Source organism: Hyposmocoma kahamanoa, unplaced genomic scaffold (assembly GCF_003589595.1).
Source record: "Hyposmocoma kahamanoa isolate Upper Pololo Valley unplaced genomic scaffold, ASM358959v1 84, whole genome shotgun sequence".
Lineage (NCBI taxonomy): Eukaryota > Metazoa > Arthropoda > Insecta > Lepidoptera > Cosmopterigidae > Hyposmocoma > Hyposmocoma kahamanoa.
In genome coordinates this window covers 7,007,052-7,032,343 of record NW_020654229.1, presented here as the reverse complement: position 1 = coordinate 7,032,343, position 25,292 = coordinate 7,007,052, and the positions used below count along the sequence as shown (strand labels likewise).

The 25,292-nt window shown below is 38.1% G+C and overlaps 2 protein-coding genes across 2 annotated transcripts in view; one reads left to right on the top strand and one right to left on the bottom strand.

The window, feature by feature from the left end:
• Positions 1-7,032, top strand: part of LOC113234445 (zinc finger and SCAN domain-containing protein 12-like) — a 19,642-nt gene extending 12,610 nt beyond the window's left edge. Inside the window, exons 3-5 of the mRNA XM_026469755.1 lie at positions 410-521; positions 889-996; positions 6,810-7,032. Of these exons, the coding sequence (XP_026325540.1) occupies positions 410-521; positions 889-996; positions 6,810-7,004 (415 nt within the window). The 3' untranslated portion in view covers positions 7,005-7,032. The remainder of the gene's footprint in view (positions 1-409; positions 522-888; positions 997-6,809) is intronic.
• Positions 7,033-9,717: 2,685 nt separating this feature from the next.
• On the bottom strand, positions 9,718-25,143 carry LOC113234444 (zinc finger protein 234-like). The gene is made up of 9 exons (XM_026469754.1): positions 25,101-25,143; positions 24,061-24,227; positions 21,396-21,484; positions 20,393-20,518; positions 19,095-19,208; positions 16,816-17,028; positions 14,959-15,070; positions 12,875-12,979; positions 9,718-10,591 (listed from the first exon to the last, which is right to left on the bottom strand). The coding sequence occupies exons 1-9, from the start codon at positions 25,141-25,143 to the stop codon at positions 10,442-10,444; spliced, it is 1,119 nt and encodes a 372-aa protein (XP_026325539.1). The 3' UTR covers positions 9,718-10,441.
• Positions 25,144-25,292: the final 149 nt, after the last annotated feature.

Genomic DNA, 25,292 nt, shown 5'->3' with positions numbered 1-25,292 from the left:
GAACAAGTCTTGGGCCTGGTGGTAAGCGACACGCCTGTCCATAACAGTTGCAATGCCACTCAGAGATCTGAGGGGCACTGTACTGGGTAAGTTGACAAGTCCCATGTGCCTGTAATTTCACCAGCACCCTTAAAAACGGAACGCAGTAATGATCACATTACTGCTTGCCGGCAGAAATAGGTAAGGACGAACTCTTTCTCAAGGAGCAGTGGTGCTACAAAAATTTTAATTATATTATGTTATTTTTTTGTTAATTTGTAACTACGACCAATCATTATCAAGATTTCATAGTGTTACATATTACTGAATATGTGAGTTTTAGCAACAGCGGTTCTAATAGTAATCGACGCTTAAGGCAATTCAGTATTTTATAAATATACCTGTATATTTCCTTCTCCCTTGGATACAGGTACAAGTGTTCTCAGTGCGACAAGGGCTACCGGTCGCGGGGCGAGCTCCGCGACCACGTCAACTATCAGCATATGGGCAAAACGCAGCACAAATGCCCAGTCTGTAGCAAGGTAATTGAAACGCCTACGCACACGCACACGAACACACACACACACACAAACACACATACACAAACACGCACACACGCGCGCGCGCGTGCACACACACACGCACACACACATACACACACACACGCACACGCGCACACATATCTATTATCTTCAAATTTGAATGAGACCACCCAGAGTAATCGCATACACACCCCCAAATTAATAGTCGAATTGGATACCTCCTTTTCCTTAAAGACGGTTAAAAAAGAGTACCCGTGATCGTCTTTTATTTCTTACATAAGTAGGTCACTTTCAGCTGCCCCTCGTAATTGCGAGGTACAGCACTCTTGGTGTGTAAGTTGACCTTTATTATGTGTTCGTGCTTTAGGCGCTGGCGACGCGACGTTGCATCACGCGGCACGTTCGTCGCGCGCACCACGGCGTCAAGGAAAACGCACGAGACAAGATCTGCCAGCAGTGTGGAAAAGCCTTTAGGGTCAGACTCAATTATTGGCTCGCATGTTCTATTTCATGGCAGCACTTCTCATGGCTACTTGTATTCGCTTTTGGGTGTTTGATGTACTTGGAAAGATATTTGACATACTTGCAAACGCTGACAAATATGACCGTCTCCACAGAGAGCCTAATCAGGAGATAAAATAATGAATATGGCCATAGTGTGGACGATTTACTTACGTATTTGCCTAATTGGCTCCCATCGAGTATATAACCAGACATAGAGAGGAAATGTCATTTGATTTGTTTGAAAACTATTCTGCCAAATCATTACGGTGACAACTGCGCTCTGATTGGCCAACCCGAATTCACTTCAAATCGACCAGTTTAATTTTAAAAGCTTTGCAATATTGAAAAATTACATATTTAATTACCGACGAAATGGGATTCCTGATGATGATGTTTTGCTGTTTTTCCCACACCACCGAATGGAACAGCCCCCATTGTTAAAGATATTATTATCTTTATTACAATAAATACAGAATATTTTTGGAATATACGGAGGCGTACACACAGGTCAGTTGTTGGCGCTGTACTATTTCAGTTTTCTTATTTGTGATTTCAGCGCAAACGTGAGTTGATATTTAAGACCTATTTGCCTGGTGAGTTGCCAGGGGTGGGTGGCCCTTATTTCGTCTCTATTTCTGGTTGTATACTCGGTGTTGGCTCCTTTGAAGTGCGTCGAGAAACTGACCAGAACGCGAATTTGGTATTTGCTGTGTTTGTCATCAAGGCAAATAGTTTGTCACACGTGCCATCTACACATGGTTATTGCCAATATATCATATATAAATACGCAAATACAAAATAGCCACGTGAAGTGCCACCATAATAAAGCTTGTTTAATTTTTTTTCTATAAGTTGGAAGCGCGCAAGTGAAGCCAACATGTCAGTACGTCATATACTTTTTTAATTGTCATAATTTTTTATGTATTTTTATTTACCCACAATCTCATTTATTTTCTTCCAAATTATTTCTCCTCAGTATTTTCCGTGAATAAGTTTCCCTGTTTTGCAGTGACACAACAGTGCAACTGTGCAATTAGACAATTACAATTAGACCAATTCCTGATCAAAAATTAGTTTTTTTAGCGTATCAACTTTTCTTTATGAAGTTAGCGTATATTGTAATATATATAGTTAATACTTGGATGAAAATGAAACTTTTTAACTAACGAAACGTAACTTTCAACTCAAAAGCAACACTGGATCTCATGTTTATGTCAAATATAATTAGAGTTGGGTTATGTGAAAAGTGTGTGTGTGTGTGGGTGTGGGTGTGGGGTGTGGGGTGTGGGGTGTGGGGCGTGGGGTGTGGGGTGTGGTGTTTGTAGTGTGTGGTGTGGTCCGTCAGTCCGTCGATCGGTCCGTCTGTCGGTCGGTCGGTCGGTCGGTCCGTCGGTCCGTCGGTCGGTCGGTCCGTCAGTCGGTCGGTCCGTCTGTCGGTCGGTCGGTCCGTCAGTCGGTCGGTCCGTCGGTCGGTCGGTCCGTCGGTCGGCCGGTCGGTCGGTCGGTGTGTCCGTCCGTCCGTCTGTCGGTCGGTCCGTCGGTCGTTCGGTGTGTCCGTCCGTCCGTCCGTCCGTGTGTCCGTCCGTCCGTCCGTGTGTCCGTCCGTCCGTCCGTCCGTCCGTCCGTGTGTCCGTCTGTCTGTGCGCGCGTGTGCTCGTGTGTGTATGTGTACGCGCGAGTGTGTCTGGGTGTGTGTGATTTGGATACATGTGTGTATGTGTGCATGTAAGTGTGTGTACCAGTAACGGATCATTATGTTTGTATCAGACTATTGGATGAAGCAACTTTTCCGTATCATCATAATTTAATTTTTGCAACCAGTTTGCCAACCTCTTCTTACATTCGAAATTAGTCAACTCAAAAATGTGAATCTCTCGATGAAGCTTATTGTAAAGAAAATATCCTAGGAAGTTGAAAAATCTGTGGCTAAAGGCAGTCCTCAGTCGGTCACAAGAGGCCACTATGCAATTTCGCCTATCAGAGCCACTGTCATAGGGTGTAAGGGTGTGTTGTCTCAACACCGTTCAAAGGACAAAAAGTTGCCTAACAGTAAGAACTTGACAAAAGTCATAAAGATCCATAGTAGGAAAATGGTATGGTTTGAAGCAGGCAACTTTTAGAATCACTCTTTGTGCTCGCTCCACAAGAATAAAATGAGTCCTAGCGGCCCCACCCCAGACGGAAATGCAATAGGTAAATAAGCTTTGTCCTAGAGCAAGGTATACCATTTTCATGATGTAGTAGGGGTCTGCTACATGACGGAGAGACTTGAAGATGTAAATGAGCTTCCGAATGCGCGCTGATAACAAATTAATATGCTGTCTAAAATTAAGATTTGAGTCAATCAGCACTCCAAGGTATTTTATACTATTTGTAATTTCTAAAAAGGTTGTTGATACTGAAACGTGTTTGGAGATGACGGGAATTTTGAGTCGTGAGTTATCAGGTATAGTATGGTTGCGGATTGAAAAAGGTACGCCTCTTCTGCATTAAGTGTGAGAAGATTGTCGTTGAGCCACCTCCTTACCACACTAAAACCAGCTTGTGCAGATTGATAGGTCTCATCCCAATCCGCACCAGAGAATATCAGCGCGGTGTCATCAGCGTATGAGAAAATTTTACAGTTCTGAAGCTGTAAATCACAAAGGTCATTGATATATACTAGGAACAGTGTGGGACCCAGAATGCTTCCTTGTGGAACTCCAAACGTAATGGGTTGGGCGTCGCTAGTATAGGCACCAATTTTTACATACTGAGTTCTCTCCGAGAGGTAGCTTCTAAATATATCAAACTGTGGTCCCCTCAGTCCCAGTGATTGCAGCTTATGTAATAGTCGGGGTATCGAAACCGTATTAAATGCCTTGGCCAGATCCAAGTTGATGACCACATGATCAACTAACTGATGTACAGCATCCGCAGTCGATCTACCCTTCCGAAATCCGAACTGGTTAACGGATAGAAGGTGAGTGGTTTAAAAAATTAACCAGGCTGTTGTAGAGAATGCGCTCAAGAATCTTTGACAAGGCTGATAAGACTGAGATGGGCCTATAGATGTTGAAACGGCCCCGATCCCCCGCCTTATATATAGGGTGTATAACCGCCGTTTTAAATTGTTCAGGAAAAACTCCTGTAGAGATACTGAGATTACAGATGTACGTGAGCGGCGGTATGATGAGGTTTTTGTATCGTCTTATAAGACTTCCAGAGATATCATCCCATCCCGTTGCACAATTCGCCTTTAGAGAGTTAATTAATTGCTCCACTTCACGATCATCTGTCTCCAGCATAGTAAACGATTTACCATTGAACCTCTCAGGCAGATTATAATTGGATCCCGAGTTCTGCATATTGGAGTGTGCCAAATTAGGGCCCACATTTACAAAGAAATGGTTCACCAAATCAACCGAATTTTGAGGTGAACTTCCTACTTGCAAAAGTAAATCAGCTATGTTTTTATGTTTGTTTACATTGGCAACTTTACCAATGACTTTCCACAGTCGCCTTCAACCTCTGCCAGCCTTTCTAATTTCTTCCCTTCCAAAGTCTCTTTTTGCGTTTTTTATGCGAGCGTTACAAAAATTTCAATACCTCTTATAAGAGAGTTTGAGCATTTCATCATTAGGATGTTTTTTTAGTTTCATATACAAATTGTCTCTATGCCTCATGCATTTTATAAGACCCGGGGTAATCCAAGGCTTCAGCGCTCTCCGCCTACGAGATACGTAATAGGATTTAGTGCATCTTTTAATGGCCAGACGAATAGGAAGAATCAATATCGAGTAGCAACGTTTACATCATTAGTGGAATATACTGTGTCAAAATCTATTTGATTGATGGCGTCATCTAGTTCAATAAAGTCGATCCTGGGATTTTTGCTACATGGAATTCGACTATTTGTTTCGCCTGAGAGTAGGACAGTGCAGTGGTCAGTAATTGTTGCATCTAAGACTAGCGTTGTGGCTGCAAGAGAGGTTCTCAATATAGTGTGGTCAATGCAAGTCCCGCTATCTTCTCGTGTAGTGAAAAAGTGATCGGGGTATAAACCATAATGAGCTAGGAGGTCTGGTGTCAAATTTATTTGGTGTGATATCGATATTTATATCTCCTAGAAAGTTGTCAATGCTAACAAAGGCGGGTGGTCTGTATATGGCTACCACAGCCAGTTGTGTACCAAATTTTATTAGCAGACAGTTAAAATCAGACACAGTTGGCTCTTCTACAGTAACATTGCTGTAGGCATTGTTAACATAGACCACAAGGCCGTCGTTTTGATTGTATAATTTTGACGATTTGTACATACTATAGCCAACACATTCGAGGTAACCGACAGCCAGCATTCAGCGAGTATTATCACATCGCAATGTATTGACACCCTTCGAAGTAAAGTTGTCAAGCTTGACATGTTAGCGTTTATGCTACGGATATTTTGGGAGAGGAAATTGAGCTTTTTAGAACCAGGTGTAATTAGTGTCGATCATTCTTCAGGTTTACAGAAATAAGATTCAAATATGGAAGTGCGGTCGATATTAGTTAATAGATTATTTGTGCGAGTCATTTTTTTAAAAGGGAATTAAAATATCAAAAACAGTTTGTATGTACAAAATATATATATTATGTATTTAAGGCAAAGATTGAAGTCCAACAGGCGAAACGAAATTTACAAAAAGAAGTCATATAAGTGGCAATTCATACGAGTATTAGACGTTACTGTAAAATCCTAGTGTATACAGCAGTAAGAGTGTGGTGGGTGTGAGTAATACGCGTGTTTGGCGTGTAATATGTGTAAGAGTGTAAGTAGAATGTATATAAAAGACAACATTGACATTTACGTTAAAAAATACTTCCAAGATTCCAAAAAATGAGCAGGGAAAGAATAAGCATGCAAATACCAACATGAATACGATGAGATAAATTAACATATCGTCTGCTTAAAGGTAAAACCACATAACTGACATTTTCCACAAAAAATCTCCAAGTTATGTCCCAGTTGTAAGAAATTCACCATCTTTCTGCAGATAAAACTATTATTAAGTTAGTAGCTTTTTTGTTATTGAGCTTAACGTGCAGAAAGATAGTGATTTTCTTACCATAGCTCATTGACTTACAAATAAATGGACGACGGGTCTAATACAAAAACCACGAAAAAAATGTCCCAAGTCAACCTATTTAAGCGTAGTGACATGTAAAGGAATATGAAAAAGCTAAAACGTTGAATTCAAATTGTAATGTCATCGCAGTACTGTCTAATTTTGCTTCCTTCGCTGCCAGTCGAACAAACGAAGACTAAAGCGTGAATGACGCTCTGTATACGATTTTAACGCCCTATAAGTTCGGACACTTTTTAGCGCGGACCCGACGTCCATATCATTGTAAGTCAATGCCATAGCTATATAAATTGAAGACTTTTTGTGGAAAATATCACTTATATGTTTTACCTTTAAACAGACGATGTTCTACCAGCATTTCTCTTTTCATTTTCTACATCAAACGTTGAAATTAGTGAACGAAAACGATTGAGCCATTAAAAGATTTTTTTCGCTGTTATGAAATCATGTTAAATCTTGTTTTTCTCTAAGTGCGTTCAGCTGTACAAGTTTATTTTATAATTCACTCTAAATAAAACTTCAAAACATTTTTTTAACGTAGAACGTACAATAAGCCTCTGATATATATTTTTTTAATTTTTCCAGTTTTTAGGGATTTTTTCCATCCACTATTTGAAATTTTTCGGAGAATTACTCAACAGTAAATGTAATACACAGCGTTTATATTTTCTGTTTATAGGACAAGAAAGGCCTCCGCGAACACGAATTCATCCACACCGGCGAACGGCCGCTTTCGTGCGAAATATGTGGACGCACCTTCAGACAGACGGCGTCTCTCTACACGCACAGAAAGAGAGTGCATCACGTGTATCCTATGAAAAAACAGGTTGAGCTGCTTGAAACCACTGAATCGCAGCAAAACAACGTTAGTTAGCAGTAAATTATTTATTGTAAATAAATCACCTATAATATTTTTTGTTTTACTCTATTGATCCACACGGAATCGCATTAAGGCGGTCAGAAAAAAGCTTTAAGAAATAGAAAATTATTTATTCCTTTAAAAAACAACACAGTACCTACATATGCATTTTATAAGAATAACATAAACATTTAGAGAAAGGACTAATTTACAAATAATAATTACATCTTTTTTTATAAAAAAAACTGACCTCAAAAGTTCGTGGAATGAATTTATCAAGTTTCAAGTCAAAATCGGTTCACAAATACCGTCTTAATCGCGTACAAAAAAAAAACCGGGCAAAAACCTCCTTTTTTGAAGTCGGTTAAAAATTTATTCAAATTATTTATGACCTGTCGATTGTATGAATCACCACCATAGATAATATTACAAGTGCTTCTATCATTTTTGCACTGCAAAGTAGCAAAATGGGGCATTTTCGAGGTTTTTTGTGTCAAGTAGGTATAATGTATTGTACAGCGTATAATACCATAGAATTGAAAAGGTAATAATTGATAATAAAACAACATTTATATCGTGTAAAGTAGGGAGGTTCTTTCGTCCGTTGGATGAGGTTACCAAAACAAGCCAAGTGAAACTCCAAATTGTTCAGAAGAATTTTATTTTCACCAATTTGTATGTCGCCAATACAATTTCACCCTATATGCGGAAGGTCCGGGCAGTTGTTCCCAAGAAGGGACTCACTCCTGGAAATCGTTCCGCGAGATGAGGTTTATTCACCCTATATGAGCGTACAAAATATCAGAAGATCCGGGTAGCAGTTCCCAAGTAGGAACTCAACCCCTGGTTGCCTTCATGAGCTCTCTGTATTCTCAGATTTCTCTTTCCATTAACAAAGTTGTGTTCGAGTAGTCACCATTCGAGGGAAAATCTTAACACCGCGATTCAGAAATAACGCCAAATGGGTCAATGCCATCTAGCGGATTCTTAGAGAACTAAAAGTGAACAATCTGGCTTAAGGCCGTCTATTACATAAAGTAGGTTTGTTACAATCGTATATTCTTTTGTTTTCAACGATTAAACAACAATTCTAAAAATAAATTCTCTTATGGAGCTATTCTTCAGCAATCTTAACTCCCAACGCAAATAGAGGGGAATTATTATTTTTTATTTATTAATTTAATTCAGGCCACGTGACCCATATAAAATATACCTTAAGGACTAACATATTTACAATATAATAAAACACTTTTTCTAATTAATTGGAATCCCGTGTCAGGTCCGGTTGGAAGAGCGGTAGCCACGTTGTGGCAACAGTCGCTGCTTTGAGTATAATCGTGTCAAAGGATTTTTTCTTTGTATTTAATAATAATAATAACTAACTATAGCATGAACCATAATCGGATGTCCAAATTATAAACAAAGAAATGTCAAAGTGTGAATGCAGGTGTGCTAAACCTTAGAATAATAACGCATAGAAACCTAGTCCGCACACGCTAAGTGAGGCAAATTGAAGCGCTCCCAAAGGGCATAGACGAGCGCGCGGGCCTTCAGTGCTCAAGGTTAACTTGCACCGCGAACAGCTCCAGAATTTTAGCTAAAAATGACGAAATGTGCGGTAAATGAGTGTAAAAATACGTCAGACAAACATAAAATAGATACTAACATCACATTCCACAAGGAAGTAATGCGTTTCAACTTGTATTTTTATATAAATATTCACTAAAACCGAAAATTAACCTACTACTAAAACTAGCCTACATGAATTTGATTTTTGCCTCACTTGTGACAGTTCGTTTGATATGAAACTATCATTCTATGCGTTATTATTCTAAGATAGACAACGTAATAATAGTAGATTGTACAACAAGTGCATAAAACGCGTCATTTCACCCGAGACGAGTATATGGATACTTAAGTCGAGGGCAAAATGGATTTTATGAACGAGAACTCTGCTTTTCACTTCGATTGCGAAAAAATTAAACAGCAATATTACAAATAGACGATTATTTAATTAAAATTGAATGTAAAATTACAACAATTAGACATAATAACAATAATAACGCAACACACTCATGGCCCCGCACTAGGGAAACCCTGTGTCGCGGGTGCCATGGAGACACACATAGACACCCACAAATGACACCCAAACTCGCAAGAGAAATAAATGCACGCCATACACATACTTCTCCCGGCCTGGGAATCGAACCCAGGACCTCTGCGTGGCAGTACGGCATGGTAACCATTCGGCCACGGAGGCAGTTTAATGACATTTAATTAAAAGACTGTAATTTTTCTTCAATAGTTTAATTTTCTGACATTTTAACGCGGGAAAGCGTTTTATTGTTACGTTACATTTTAAAAGAAAAAAGTTCTTGTTTTTAAGTTAGTGGCAAACGGAAGGACTTTTAGGTCAAGCCATTACACATTAGTCACATTAGTTAAAACAAAAATATTTACTAAACTGTACAGTAACAGGTATCTATAAATATATATTAAAATTTTATACATATAATGTGCATAAATAACTATGTTTACAGCGTACGTTTAACAGTGGGATAATTGGAAAATATTTTGTACTTTCAATTGAGTTTCTATGAAAATATATCTATGTATCTAATTAACATATTTTTTACTCGATTTGCCCTAATAAAGTAGGATATTATGTATATCACGATATTTTAGGGCGTGATTGTTCACAGACACTTACTAAAATATGGGAAAACATTTTTTGCCATGGGGAAATTACAATGAACATATTTTCATTGGAGAAATTCTAAAAATACTAACTATGGGAAATAGAAATGCACAAAATATTTTTTGCCATGGGCAAATTGCGATTAAACATATATTATTTTGGATAAATTGGGAAAATCTGTTGATTACAATGAACATATTTTCATTGGAGAAATTCTGAAAATACTAACTATGGGAAATAAAAATGCACAAAATATTTTTTGCCATGGGCAAATTGCGATTAAACATATATTATTTTGGATAAATTGGGAAAATCTGTTGGGAAGTTGCGCTAAATATTTTTTTATATGGGAAAATTGCATAAATCTTTTAATATGTGGTAAATGCGTTCAAACATTTCCCCGATTTCCCCATTGGTTTTAGTGATTTCCTTAAAGTAGGGAAATTACGAAAACCAATGGGGAAATCGGGAAAAACTAGCAATGGGGAAATTGCGAAAAAACATTTACTAAACGTAATTGCGAAAATCAGTAATGATATTCGCCATTTCGTTATTTTATATTCATTAATTTATTACGTAACTAACTAACTAACCACCCACATTTATCAACACCTGATTTTTTAAATTCTCATTCTTAACAGTTTTTTGTAATGACACTATTACGGCTAGAATCATAACCTATAATATCCTGATGTAATGAAATATACAATGATAGGTGAACTTGTTTAACCTTTCTCAGTCGGGTAAGCAGAGTCTACGGATCACTTGCCTTCCCACCGTTGTGTAGCAGCTTATTATGTGTATATAAGGCTGCGGAGTGAGCGAACGTAGCTGGGCAGTGTGCGCACTTTAAGGGACGTTCTCCAGTATGCGTGCGGACGTGCGAACGTAGGATGGCCAGAGTCTGTAAAAAAATTGTTAGTTTTACTTGAGTCTACCTAGCGATGGTGAATGCGGTGGGCAGGTGTCTAAAATCCCTCACTGAAGAATTTTTGACAACTCGGTAATTTGACCTGTGGCTCAGTTGGTAAGAGCAATGCTACGGTGCAGCAAGGCCGTGAGTTCAAGTCCCACCGGGCCGAAGAAGTTTTTCTATGTATTAGATCTTGTATTAATAATCAAATCAAAGAGTTATTTTCAATATGTATTTTAGACTCTTGCTTCACCCATGGCCTAAAAGTTTAATTTTGAATTTTTAAATGGGAGAAGCGTTACTCCTCGGCAATGGCACAGTCGGTCGGGGTTAGGAACTCAGGTTTAAGAGCGAATAATAAGTGCCGTACAAAGCAGGACCGCCTTCTGCATTTGTGCTGGAAGCGACACGTCACAGAAATCCAAATGCTTCAAGTTGTTGTTATTATTGGGGCAATGCCGCCGATATTAATAGAATCTTTGTCCAGCAGAAACGTGCTGTTAGGGCAATTTATAACCTGTATTTGCGAGATAAGTTTAAAGAGATTAACATTCTTACACTAACTTCACAGTACATTTATGAAAATGTTATTTATGTTAATTAATTTTTTTTTACGAGAAATAGTGACAGACATAACTTTAGTACGAGGAATAAAAATAAACTAACTGTTCTTGGCAGTAGTCTTCATAAAGTCTCAAATATATTTAAGGGCAATGTATACGCTTCTATAATAAGATTCCGGTTGATATTGAAAAATTGCCATTGACGAGGTTTAAAACTATTGTGAAACAAAAACTTCATACCAAGGGTAACATACAAGGTTAAAAGCTTAGAATAATAATGCATAGAAACCTAGTCCGCACACGCTAAGTGAGGCAAATTGAAGCGCGCCCAATGGGCCTACACGAGCGGGCGGGCCTTCAGTGCTCAAGGTCAACTTGCACCGCGAACAGATCAAGAATTTTAGATAAAAATGACGAAATGTGCGGTAAATGAGTGTAAAATACGTCAGACAAACATAAAATAGATACTAACATTACATTCCACAAGGAAGTAACGCCTTTCAACTTGTATTTTTATATAAATATTCACTAAAACCGAAAATTAACCTACTACTAAAACTAGCCTACATGAATTTGATTTTTGCCTCACTTGCGACAGTTCGTTTGATATGAAACTATCATTCTATGCGTTATTATTCTAAGGTTAAAAGGTTAAAATACAAGTTCTGCGTAGGTACTTGAATGACAAAAATCCGTGATAGTTTACAGTAACCTATTTAGCTCTTCCAGGTATTCTCGATGTAAGATATTTAAATTAAATATTGTAATGATAAATGTATTCAAATGTATATTTACAAAGAGCAACCTCTAGAGTTTCTTGCTCATCCCTCTTAGGGGAATCTGCCTTATGAATTAGAAGTAGAGTGTAATCAGCACGACAATTTAAAGTGTAATTTAAAAAAATGAAATCTAATACGATCGCCACTTATGGGATCGCTGGCCAGCACAACTTCTACCTCCGGCAAACTCGCTTCAAAGCTCAATGCAAAACAAAGCAGTTTCGAATTGACGATATATTAAGTAAACATTTTTATTTTCGTTTTATTAAAAATTTTTAATCAACCAGTCAATCAATGCAAATACTAGCCAATAAATGTAAAAACTTATAGATGCGACTCGCATTATATTTTTTTCTATAATGCATTGAGATTTGACCTCACTATTGTAATCTGTCAAAACGGCCATCATAACATGCCGGTAGTGTAGTACCTATTTTATTTAAGAGGTATAAAGCGATAAGGATAATGGCGGGTTTTTGAATTTACGAGTACAGTTTTTACAAAGATTATTTTTATTTTAAGTATATTATGAAGAAAAATTGAAGAAAGAAATAGTGATGAAGGAAGTTAGAACTATATTCCTTTTAAACCAAATTGCAAGAGACTTTATCCTGAAAATTACACTAATTACGAATTCAAAGTTATTGTTCAAAGTGTTATAAGATAATGTAATTTAAGTGAAAATAAAACTTAAATATTGACTCCCGCCGCTTAAAAGACTATTTAATAAACCCAAATAAGTGAACTAAGTTATTTAAGAGAAAGTGAAAACATAATGTATTAGAACTACAACGGAAAATATTACTGAGGATCCCGATAATTAAACGAAGACATGGCTCAACGGTCTTGTTTCCAAGCCAAAACTATTAATAAAAAAATGAAACGATATACGGTAAAACTTTAATAATAAAAAAAATCCTTATACAACTTACCGTAAAGCCTCGTCCACAATGGTCGCAAATTTTGTTTCTTGGCGGGCGTTTCTTCTCGTGAACATAAGTGCAATGTTTCCGTAAAGACGCTCCGTTTTTGAATACCTTTAAAAACAAAATATCGACTGTGAACTGGCAATCGGTACTATCTCACTTTTGACAACTTTACAGGATGAAGGAAAAAATTGTTTGCGTCATTTATATAGCATCTGATTTATTAAATAAAAATGAGTAGGTTTTAAATATTTTTATTACACATACGGTACGTCACTTGTCAAAATTGTGATAGTACCAATTGCCAGTTCACAGTCGATATTGCATTATTGATGTATTGCCTTCGAACTATGTAACTTGACATAGAAGAGCGCATTCGCAGGTCAGCTAAGATAAAATCATATGAAATATTCATCTCAGCCGAAGGACGTCCACTGCTGAACATAGACCTCCCCCAAAGAATACCTCAACGACCTGTCCTGCGCCGCTTGCATGCAGCGGATCGCCACAACCTTCACGAGATCATTAGTCCACCTCGAGGGTAGTCTGCCCACGCTGCGTCTTCCGGTACGCGGTCGCCACTCGAGAACTCTTCGGCCCCATCGGCCATCTGTTCTGCGAGCAATGTGCCTTGCCCATTCCCATTTAAGTTTTGCAATTCTTAGGGCTACGTCGTTTACTCTAGTTTCCTTACGGATATCCTCCTTACTGATTCGATTTCGCAACGAAACTTTGAGCATAGCCCTTTCCGAAGACCTTTGAGTGACCTTGAGCCATCTTATGAGGCCTATAGTGAGCGACCACGTCTCAGTGCCGTAAGTCATCACTGGCAACACACACTGGTCGAAGACTTTTGTCTTGAGACGCTGTGGTATTTTGGACAAGAGGATATAGCGTAATTTCCCGAACGTTGCCCAGTTAAGTAGGAGCCAAAAATTTGCAAATGTTATAATTATTAATACAAATATCGAACACTCAGAAAAAAATCGTTCGATCCGGCCGGGTTCGAACCGACGTCTTCTAGCATACCGTGCCAGACGCTATACCAACTAACCAACGGAACGAACCAGCGGACCTCACGAATTTCTCTGTGTGCTTGCGTTGTATCTTTGTATTTGGTTTTTCAACGACTTTTTAGCCGTAGCGCCATGAGAAATCTATGATATTTCGTCACCCAGTTAGATACCTTTACAGCTACCAGACCCTGCTGGAGATGTCCCTATTCATTATATTTAAATTTTTATTGAATTGATATTCCATTATTTTTATGTCAAATTGCTCCACTAGTTTGTTATAATTATTAATACAAAAATCGAACACTCAGAAAAAAATCATTCGATCCGGCCGGATTCGAACCGACGTCTTCTAGCATACCGTGCCAGACGCTATACCAACTAAGCAAATATTTTTGTCGCTCGACAACCGTGCAACTGCCCTCAAACACAGGGCTGAATTAATTTGAAATTTACCATGAGATTTTCGATGAAGGGAAACATCGTGAGGGAGGGAACCTGTACACATCTGCAATATGATTTCGTGGTATGTGTAACATTATCAATCTGCAAGGACCCGTAAAGGAAATACAGCCCAAGCCCTCTCATTGTGAGATCAGGCGTGCTCCCAGTTGTGGGACTATATGCAGGCTAACTATATAGACTTTTTTATAATACCAAGTGTCGGGACGAACAAGTCGTGCACCTGATGGTAAGCGACACGCCTGTCCATAACAGTTGCAGCCACTCGGAGCTTGAAATTGCAAAGATCTAACGGGCACTGCCACTGCGCCCGTCACCCTGAGACATAAGTTGACAAGTCCCATGTGCCTGTAATTTCACCAGCACTTACCCTTCAAAACCGGTCAAAAATGCTGACATTACTGCTTGGCAGCAGAAATAGGTAAGGCGGCAGTACTTTCCTGGACGAACTCTTTCACAAGGACCTCTACTGCTGCTATGGAAATAAAATGTCACTTTTGATGCTAAAATGTCGCCTAATTAAGTGACAAAGTCGCTAAGTTGGCAAAGCTGTTTATGCGATTGAAGCCCACTCAAAACAAGACCTAGAATTTAAGGCTGCCAACAGTGACTCACCTTCCTGCATTCAGAACATTCATGCTCCGACTTGTTGAGGTGTATGAAATCGATGTGCTCCCTTAGACTTGTTTTGCGAACGAATCTAGCTTGACAGGTGTTGCATTGGAACCTGTAATTTAATAAAATAACGGGACATCACAGGCCAGCAATAAAAATGGATCAGGAGAGCTGTGTTGAGAGGTCCAACAATCCTCTTTATCAGAAATGTTTGAGGGTCGTATTCCGCAGACTCGAGTATGATTTCAAGCACTGGAAATACGACCCTAATGGCAAGGACTTGAATATGATTTTCAGTGCTTTAAATCATACTCAAGTCATGACTTGAGCATTGAGTAGAGTTCTGGAATACGACCCTAAGAAGGCGATCACGCAATTGTCATCGAACGTCATAATTATGCTCTATCACACATTTAAACGAATAAGTAGTGTTGACACCTTGCCCAAGGAGGAAGTAGCTAATCTTAAGTAAAAAAGTAGCTAGATTCCAAGAAATTAATTCTGGGTAAAATTGCCTAAAGTGGCTAAACACAAACATACTTATGAGATTGTGTTTTTAAATACATATTTTTCTTAATTTTATAAATTACAAATCATTATCATCTTGTGATATTGAAGGTTAAGCTTCTTTTCGTTTTTTTTCCAAGTTTTTAATTTTCTTACTGAAAGAGCTAAAAGATTTAGCTACCAAATATTTTTTGTGGATAGCAAACTCACAAGTTAACAAACTGACAGCTACAAATGTCATTTTGAAAAAAAAAAGCCATAATATTTATGTAAATGATGTCTGGTTCAGTACTTAATAAACTTACTGAAAAAAATTTATCACAAAGAATACCTCCAGCTGAAGTTCCGGGAAGATTAAAAAAAATGTACACAATCGTGTTTAAACAGGGTTATTTTAAAAATTCTAACAACCTCGCAGGACTTTTTACTTTCGTTGTTGAAAATATTTAAATAGATTTCTCTAAATGGTATAACTCTGTGCAGGACGAAGTGGGAGTGGTCGCGGCTGACCCTTGCACGTCTGAACTTATTCTACCAAATAGATCTAAAAAGTGTCAGATAATACAACAAAAGCTTAAAAGTTTATTATAGGTAAATTTATGTTGTGTTATGTTTTGTAATGAGTCATTGAACAAAAGTTGTTGTTTATAATGTAAGATTGTTAGTATTTTAAAAATAACCTATATAATTACAAATTACAAAACGTTTGTTCTAAATTAAACATCAATAAGTAATATAGAATAAAATACCGAGTGCAGAGCGAGGTATTATTCGTTGATTTAAGTTTTCACGATTTTCACACATTATTTGATTTTAAAATCGGCACTTAATTGTGTATAAAACGTATTTTATTTAGCTCGACGTTTCGGACGTGTTGCAAACGTAACGTATTTTATTTAGCTCGACGTTTCGGACGTGTTGCAAACGTCCACGGCCTCGAAGGGACTAAACTAAAATTGTATGTTTTATACACGATTAAATCCCGGTTTTAAAATGGAATAAATAATCCGTTCTAACTAGATTTACTAAATAGATCGAATACTAAGAAAAATTTTATTCGGAACGAACTAGCGGACATCACGAATTTTTCTATGTGCTCGTTGCATATCTTGTTTTTAAGTATTTTTTCCGTAACGCCATCTGTGAAAAATCCATGAAAGTTTTTTCCACTCAGTCAGGTACCTTTACAGCTACCACTGTTTTTTCTTAGTGTTCGATCTTTGCATTAATAATTATTACAAACCAGTGGAGGAATTTCGCAAAAACAAGAAATATATTACGGTGGTCAAACGGTGGCCGGACATCGTGACATTCAATAAAGTTAAGAGCCGCAGGTTTTAAGCCACCTACCGCTTGTCGTGGTCCTGGATGTGGTTGGAGTGCGTCTTGAGGTGCGTGCGCAGGTTGGTCATGGTGCGGAAGTGCGTGTGGCACTGCGCGCAGTAGGCGCCCGACGGCGGCTCGTGCGCCGACACCGTGTGCGCCAGCAGCCCCGACTTGGCCGAGTACGTCTTGCCGCACAGCGCGCAGGCGTACGTGCGGCCCGACTGCTGGTGCACCGTGCTGCGCACAACCCGCTCTTACTGGCCGACTCAACGTCTGTGGTCCCGTTGCAATTTGAAGAAAATAGTCCACCTCTAAGGGTGGCCAACTAGAGCACGAATCCGGTTATTATATTATCCGGAAACTGATCTAATTCCACGAACTTTTGAGGTCTTTTCTTTATAAAAATGTTATGTTATTTACGCTACTGACTGCTCGTATAATTCGCTGGCCTTTCTGAGCAGAACGAGCAAGAAACTCCAGGGATTGCTCTTTTCAAATAAACTTAAACGCAATGGAATACTTTGAATCAAATTTGTCGGGAATCTAGACCCATGTTGTTTTTCCATATATCTTTATCTAATTTTTAACCGACATCAAAAAAAGGAGGAGGTTCTCAATTCGTCTGTATGTTTTTTTTTGTATGTACATTACGCGATAACTCCGCCATTTGTGAACTTGATGATTCTTTTTTTGTTGGAAAGAGGGTACCTCAGAAGTGGTCCCATTTAAATTTGAAGATAATATTCCACCTCTAAGGGTGGTAAACTAGGGGATTTTAACCGGAAGTTAGGTTATGTAATATGACTTTTCAATTAAAATGCTTTTAATGTAAGTTTTAAACGTAACGAATAAGTCGTGCGCCTGGTGGCAAGCGACATGCCTGTGTATGACAGTTGCAGTGTCACTCAGCGTTTTAAACAAACATGATGGGCCAAAAGCGCCCGTCACCCTGAGACATAAGTCGACTAGTCCCACCTATGTGACTGTAATTTCACACCCCTTACCCTTCAAAACCGGAACGCAGTAATGTGAACATTACTGCTTGGCGACAGAAATAGGTAACGTGGCAGTACTTCCTCGCACGAACTCTCTTAAATATTCAGTACTACACTCTTTAAAAAATTCCCGGCTTTGCCGTCCCATCAATGAGCTCTATGCGTTAATATACAGGGTGGAAATTTGTAATGCCACTTGGAAGGAAAATACCTTAAATATTGGAGATAGAAATTTTCACTTAAAGGAAACATTCCTTTATTTTTAAAACAAAATAATACTGCATTCAAAAATTTTCGAAAATTACCTTTAAAATTATCTTTAAAAAAATGCACCCTGTACTTTTATTAAATCAATCGATAGGGTCAATTATGAGGGTAAAATCTCTCTTACAAATCATGAAATCTGGAGTTATAAATTCAACGGGTCAAGTTAAATCGTCGAGATCACCAGATCTCACCCCTTTAGATTTTTTTTGTGGGGATATGTTAAAAATCAAATTTACCTTAAATCCTATGCGAGTGTCAACGAATTGAAGGCTGAGGTTCAGAATACGATTTGTAATACAATTCATCACAACACGTTATTATAAGTTACTCAAAAGGAATTCGTTAAAAGATTAAATTTGTGTATCCAAGAAAATGGAGTTCATTTCGAGCAACAAATTAGTTAGATTACCATTTTTTTCGTTTTGTTAAGATACGTTAAGATTTCATGTTTTTTTTTCATTTAATTAACCAATTTTGTGAGAGACATTTTATTCTTATAATTAACCCTATCGATCGATGCAATAAAAGTGCAGGGTGCATTTTTTTCAGATTAAAGCGGGTTCGATTCCCGCGTGTTGCTAGAAATTTTCGAAAATCTGTGAATGCAGTTTTATTTCTTTTAAAAAATCAAGAAATGTTTCCTTGAAGTATAAATTTCTATCTCCAGTATTTAGAGTGCTTTCCCTCCAGGTGGCATTACAAATTTCCACCCGCTATTCGAAATATAATAGACTGAAGACTTGGCTGTGTGGTTTTAAACTTTTGCCTATTCCTTAACGGAAAGAATTTTAAAAACAACAACAGCATATCTGATTTTGCATGACCTATATCAAAATATACTTATATTTTTATTTTATTACGGCCCAAAATGAAAATATGTGTTTACCAAAGTCTGGGGCGGGCTGAAAACCAATGTTCGCTCAGTGAATACTGAGGGTGTTCTCCAAACACAAATCATGTAGTTTTTTAAATATATATTCTATATATAATCTTATTTCCTCTTATTTTGTATTTTATGTGTGTGGAACAAATAATACTTACAGCATGTGAACCCTAAGTGCGGTCTTATTGACATAAGTGTTACCGCATTCAGAGCATTGTAATTTTTGCTGATGTCTGTGCTTTTCACGATGATAGCGGTACGCGCGGTCGGACCTGCAAATTACGAACGAAAAAGACTGCATTCTTATCATGTAGCGAGACTGATAAAGAGAATAAAGACTACCGTAGTATAATTAAGTAGTGTACGACAAGTCGCGTATTTGAACGTGTAATTTTTTTTTTCAGTCCATCGTCAAGTTCCAAAAACGCTTTTGCGCGCAGATTTTTCAGGAGAACGAAAGCCTTTCCGAGCTAGTGAGATGAAAAATATTTTTTGTTAATAAATGAACGCTTTCGTTGTACAATGAGAAATTAGCAGAGGTCTAGTTTTGATAGCTGTTTTTAAATTATTTTTGATACTAGTTTTGTTAGACAGTTGTTTTATTTGTATTGAAACATTTTTTTAGATGTGAAAGTTATTTGAATAAAGAACATAATTTTATATGTATTAAGTTTTCTGATGTGCACTTAAATGTTTCCCTTTTTAAACATCGAGTGAACACTATAGTACTGGCACGCTATGAGGGCCGTTTTGACGTTTACCCGCTCATCAAGTTTCGTGTTAGTTCTTAACAACGTTGAAGGAGCTGATTGATGTGCATTGTTGTCAGTAGTGACGTGCAGTAAAATTTATGCAATGTACAATTTTACGACACAACTCGGCATTTGTTTTTCAAAATTCGAAATTTTAAAAAATGAAATCCGATACGATCGTCACTTGTGAGATCGCTGGCCACCACAACTTCGTGCCTCCGGCAAACTCGCGTTTTGACGCAAACACATTATTAAACATTTTTATTTTCGTTTTATTAAAACTTTTTAATCAGCTACCCCTTGCAATACTAGTCAAAAATTTAAAAAAATGAAATCCAAAACTCGCGTTTTGACGCAAACACATTATTAAACATTTATATTTTCGTTTTATTAAAACTTTTTAATCAGCTACCCCTTGCAATACTAGTCATAAATTTAAAAACTTATAGAAGCACCTCGCATTTGATTATATTTTTTTCGATAATGAATTGAGATTTTATCTCACTATTGTAATCTGTCAAAATGGCCATCATAATGTGCTGGCATTGTAAATTCTAGAAACATACACGGCTAGTGGCGGGCGTGCACACATACAAGGCCCGCTGCTACGTTTGTACGGAGTTACCATATTTGTCTTATTATATTATGCCAAAACCAATTCAGAAAAATGTCAAGTGTCAGTTTTAAGAAGAATGTACACTCACTTGGCGACAAATCCACAATCTTGACAAGTGAACTGCACTTGAATATCGCCGCCATGTTGGTCATTGTAATGTTTAATTACGGCATGAACTGTGTTGTTGCGTTTTCCACACGCCGAGCATTCGTACCTGAAATATACCACTACTTTTTAGTCCCCGACGCAAAAAGATTGGAGTTAAATGTTCAAATATTAATTAATTACTATTTTCGATTTCCGGACTTTCGAAAATGGTTTTACTGCATGCATCGTAGGATAAAGCTACTGACCTAGGAAGTAAAAGTTGGATTTTAAAGTAATTCTAATGGTGCCATGTAAAAAAATGCGGTAGACAACTGACCTTTTACCAAAGCTGAGAATGAAAAAGTAACTTGCGCTGCTCTAACTCAACTACAGGTCAAGTTATCGAATAATCGAAATTCTTCTAAGTGCTTTTGTTGTAGATCATTGTACTGGACTTTACGGTATTTTCGGTTAACTTGACCTGTAGCTCAGTTGGTAGCAGCGCTAACGGTACAGCGTGGTCATGGGTTCAAGTTCCATCGGGTCGAAGAAATGTTTTCTTTATGTTCCATCTTTGTATTGCTAGCACCCAATATATAAAACATTTTGTGTGAAGTTGTTTTACCTATTAAAGGTTCTAAAATAAAGAACATCAATAAATAAATATCACCATGTATATTATACATATCACCATGTATATGTATGTATGTTTTATTGATGTTCTTTATTTTAATTTATATTATAATTTATGGTTTATACAACGGCGAAGCCGCAGTAACCTAATGGGTTGACCTACTGCCTCTCAAGGAGAGGGTTGTGGGTTCAAATCCGGTTTCGCACCTCTAAGTTTGTCGGTATTTACGTGCGAAATTTAATTTTAAATTTACCATGAGCTTTTGATGAAACCTGCATGTCCCCAACCCTCGCCTGCGGGGAGACCCGTGCCCAGCAGTAGGACGTATATGATGGCCGATGAACTACGGTCAAAGTGAAAATAAATTTACCTTCGATAATGTCGCTTGCAATGTTCCCTAAACGAAGAGTCTGTATTAAGCACCGACTGGCATACGCTGCAAGAGAAGCTGCCTTTTTTCTGAAAAAAAAAACACTAAAGGTGAACATAGACACGTACGCGCCATAAAAACTATTGTCATTTAATTTCGTTGCGGTAATGTCACAATTCGTGTTAGGAATGCAATTCGAAATTCAAAGTAAAAATTTGTACACGCCGCCGCGTTCCCATTATGTCGTAACGATATATAGTCATGCAATTTAAAGTGTTGTGGCTTGTATATTTAAATGAAATTGTTCACACATAATAAAACACGATCAACTGTCGTTCACGACGACAGACTGTCGTGACAATGGGAAGAGCTAGAATGACAGCCGCCAGACGATAAATAAATCGTCACGATAAAAATGTGACGACAGATAATCACAACTTTAAACGACTCTGTCGTGCAAACGACAAGGCGGCTGCCGTGAACCGATAAATTGTCGTCACGATCTGTTGAGAACAGATAGATGCGACAGTCGTTCAACGATAAAATAAACATTCACGACACAGTCACGACAAATAGTCGTGTTATGGGACCAAGCAAGACGCGACAGTCCGATAAATAAAAAACGTTACGACATAATGTGGAACGTGCCCTAATAGAGTCGCTTCGTGAGGTAGCTGCGCGGTGCGGGAGGAGTGACAGTTTACGTAACAGTTATGACGCGCTGCACACGGGATAATTTCAACAAGATTTATCTGACGATATTCAATAGCAATTTGATTGAAAAAAGTGCCTACCAAATGAGTAAATTGTTGTTATGTGAAACGATAATAAAAAGACTGTTTTATTGATAAATGAAATTAATAGACAAGCCATTTGGTACCTTTTCAATCAACTTGTTACTTGACTCAGTTAAGCGGTAGACCTGTAGTTGTAGAGAGTTTATCCAGGGAAGTACTGTTTGCCTATGTGAGCCTGCGTTACAGTTTTAAAGGATGCTGATGAAACTAGAGGCATATGGGACTTGATGTTGCAAGGTGACTGGCGCAGTGGCAGTGGCAGTTCCCTTCAGATCCTTGCGATTTAGAGCTCTAATTGGCACTGCAACTGTTATGGACAGGCGTATCACTTACCAGCAGGCGCACGACTTGTTTGTCCCGTCACTTGATATTATAAAAAAAATAAAAATACTACCTAGGTAATGAACCATTTTCTTGATTTTTAATTTCATTAATTTTATAAATTTAATGTCATTCACAAGAAAACTGCTGCTCTAACCAACTGAGTTACAGGTCAAGTTATCGAGTTGAAATTCTCCTATGTAAATTTTTATTGAATTGCTATTAAATTATTTTTATGTGATATTACTCCACTAGTTTGTTATAATTATTAATACAAAGATCGAACACAATGAATAGCGACATCTCTCATCTCTAGCCTGGGCTGGTAGCTGTAAAGGTATCTAACTGGGTGACGAAACATCATAGATTGATGGCGCTACGGCTAAAAAGTCGTTGAAAAACCAAACACAAATACGACGCAACAAAACGACAGAAAAATTCGTGAGGTCCGCTGGTTCGTTCCGTTGCTTAGTTGGTATAGCGACTGGCACGGTATGCTAGAAGACGTCGGTTCAAATCCGGCCGGATCGAAGGAATTTTTTCTGAGTGTTCGATCTTTGTATTAATAATTATAACAAACTAGTGGAGTAATTTGACATAAAAATAATGGAATATCAATTCAATAAAAATTTGAATATAATTAATAGCGACATCTCCAGCCGGGGCTGGTAGCTGTAAAGGCATCTAACTGGGTGACGAAATATCATAGATTTCTCATGGCGCTACGGCTAAAAAGTCGTTGAAAAACCAAATACAAAGATACAACGCAAGCACACAGAGAAATTCGTGAGGTCCGCTGGTTCTTTCCGTTGGTTAGTTGTGTTTTTGTTATAGACCTTTGAACTGGTTTATGGCATTCGGCGCCGCTAGTGACATCTAGTGAGAGATTTTAGAACCTTCTCACCGCAGCCGGTACCTTTACAGGTGCCTCAAGCTAACGTTAATGTCGCCTTTTGATCAAATAACTCCACTTGTTTTGTTATGATTATAGTTTAACTATAACAGTGGCAAAACTTTATGGCACAAACTTCGCGAGACCTATACTCAGTACTTGGTGAAATCATTCTGTGGATGATGATGAGTGTAACAAATTATATTATGTGAAATTTTATAACTATGGTTGCACCATCGATCAAACGCGGGCTAAATAAATCCACCCCCGGGCCTGCAAGGAGCACGCGGGGAGTTGGGGGGGTCACGCGAATGACGGAATTCGAGATTCTCGCCGCGCGCGGTTTGGGCACTGCGACTCGGAACGACGGCGGAACGAATTGTGCGCGCGAGTAGGTACCTACTTTTTCTTTAATACAATAAGTGTAATACAGTTCGCTAGTTTTAATCGACTGGATATACCCCTTGTAAGCGATAGGGCTCTAGTTCCCACTATATGATCCGGCTCGAAGGACCATATAGTGGGAACTAGAGCCCTATCGCTTACAAGGGGTATCCAACTATAACTCTCCTATTTATAAAGATTCTTCATTTTAAACTTCTCTTCTGAAAAGTTTTCATTTCGCAAATGTGTACTTATTCCAATAGGCCCTTACTTTAGTATGCCTTTTTTCCATATGATCCTTCACAGTCAATTCGTGGTCAAACCCCACTATGCAGTGCTCGCACTTGAACGGCAGTTTGAGGTAGCTCTCTTTCTGTCTATCAGCTTCTCTCTCTGCCGATAACTCGGTGCTTGTTAAGGTTATTACTGTAATTTTACCTGAAAATGTTTAGTTTATTTATTATTCAATAATGATGTTCTATCAGATTCTTAGGTTTTCGCGATTGTTACACATAGAAAATGAAACTATTTTTCCGGATTTAAATCGCGTATATTTGTTACAGATCCCATGGTCACGGTTGACTGAGGTGGTACAGACATTAATATTACATATAACTGGTTGATGACTGTATCACTTCAGTCAACCGTGACCATGGGACCTGTAAAGGGCCCGAAACGTTGGTTTGTTTGAAAAAACTAATATACGCGATTGAAATCCGGAAAAATAGTTTAATTTCCAATGATGTTTTATTTTCGTCTGTTGTGATTATCATCGGTGGAGGGGGAGGGTGAGGTGCGGGGCGAGAAGACAATCGGCAACAGTGGTTTTTTGTTTTAACTAATATCAAGTGACGGGACGAACAAGTCGCCTGATGTTAGGCTACACGCTTGTCCATAAAACTAGCAGTGCCACTCAGAGCTGCTTTAAATCGCAAAGATCTGAGGGGTCAACGTAAGTTGACAAGTCTCATATGCCTGTAATTTCACCAGCACCCTTACCCTTCAAGACCGGAACACAGTAAAGCTGGTGGTAAGGCTATAGAAAAAAGGCGATAGAAAAAAGCGATCGGGCGATTTGGCGATATTTAGGCTATTTTTTAAATAAGAAAACGTGATTTAAGGCTACTTAATAAAATGTCTCAATAATCTTAACAACTCGTTTTGGGGTTTGAATATTTCTACACGTGGGGAACAGGAATTCTTCTTTGATTTTTAGATATTTTAAATAATTAATATTGGCAACACTGACATGGGCGAATATCGGCTACTTGGCGAAAATAAATTGGCGAATTAACTTCGCAAAAGTCTGACAACATTCATCGGCAACGAGCGTCAGAACTCGCACAGTCGTCATGAAAGCGACTAGCGTATTCAAATACTACCTACTTCCGTGGCTTAAGAGGGAGCAGAGGAAAAATTCCTAATCTTCGATTTGATTTTAGAGGGGTATATCCATTTTAAAGTTAAAAATAAAATATTGTATGAGTAACTACACGATATATT

Excerpts from the sequence above, each read along its gene's own strand:
- LOC113234444 (XM_026469754.1), bottom strand. The coding sequence starts at position 25,143 with ATGACGACTGTGCGAGTTCTGACGCTCGTTGCCGATGAATGTT. Across the intron at positions 20,519-21,395 it reads TGCAAGCGACATTATCGAAG|GTACGAATGCTCGGCGTGTG; the intron begins GTAAATTTATTT and ends GGTATATTTCAG. Across the intron at positions 15,071-16,815 it reads ATCCAGGACCACGACAAGCG|GTTCCAATGCAACACCTGTC; the intron begins GTAGGTGGCTTA and ends ATTAAATTACAG.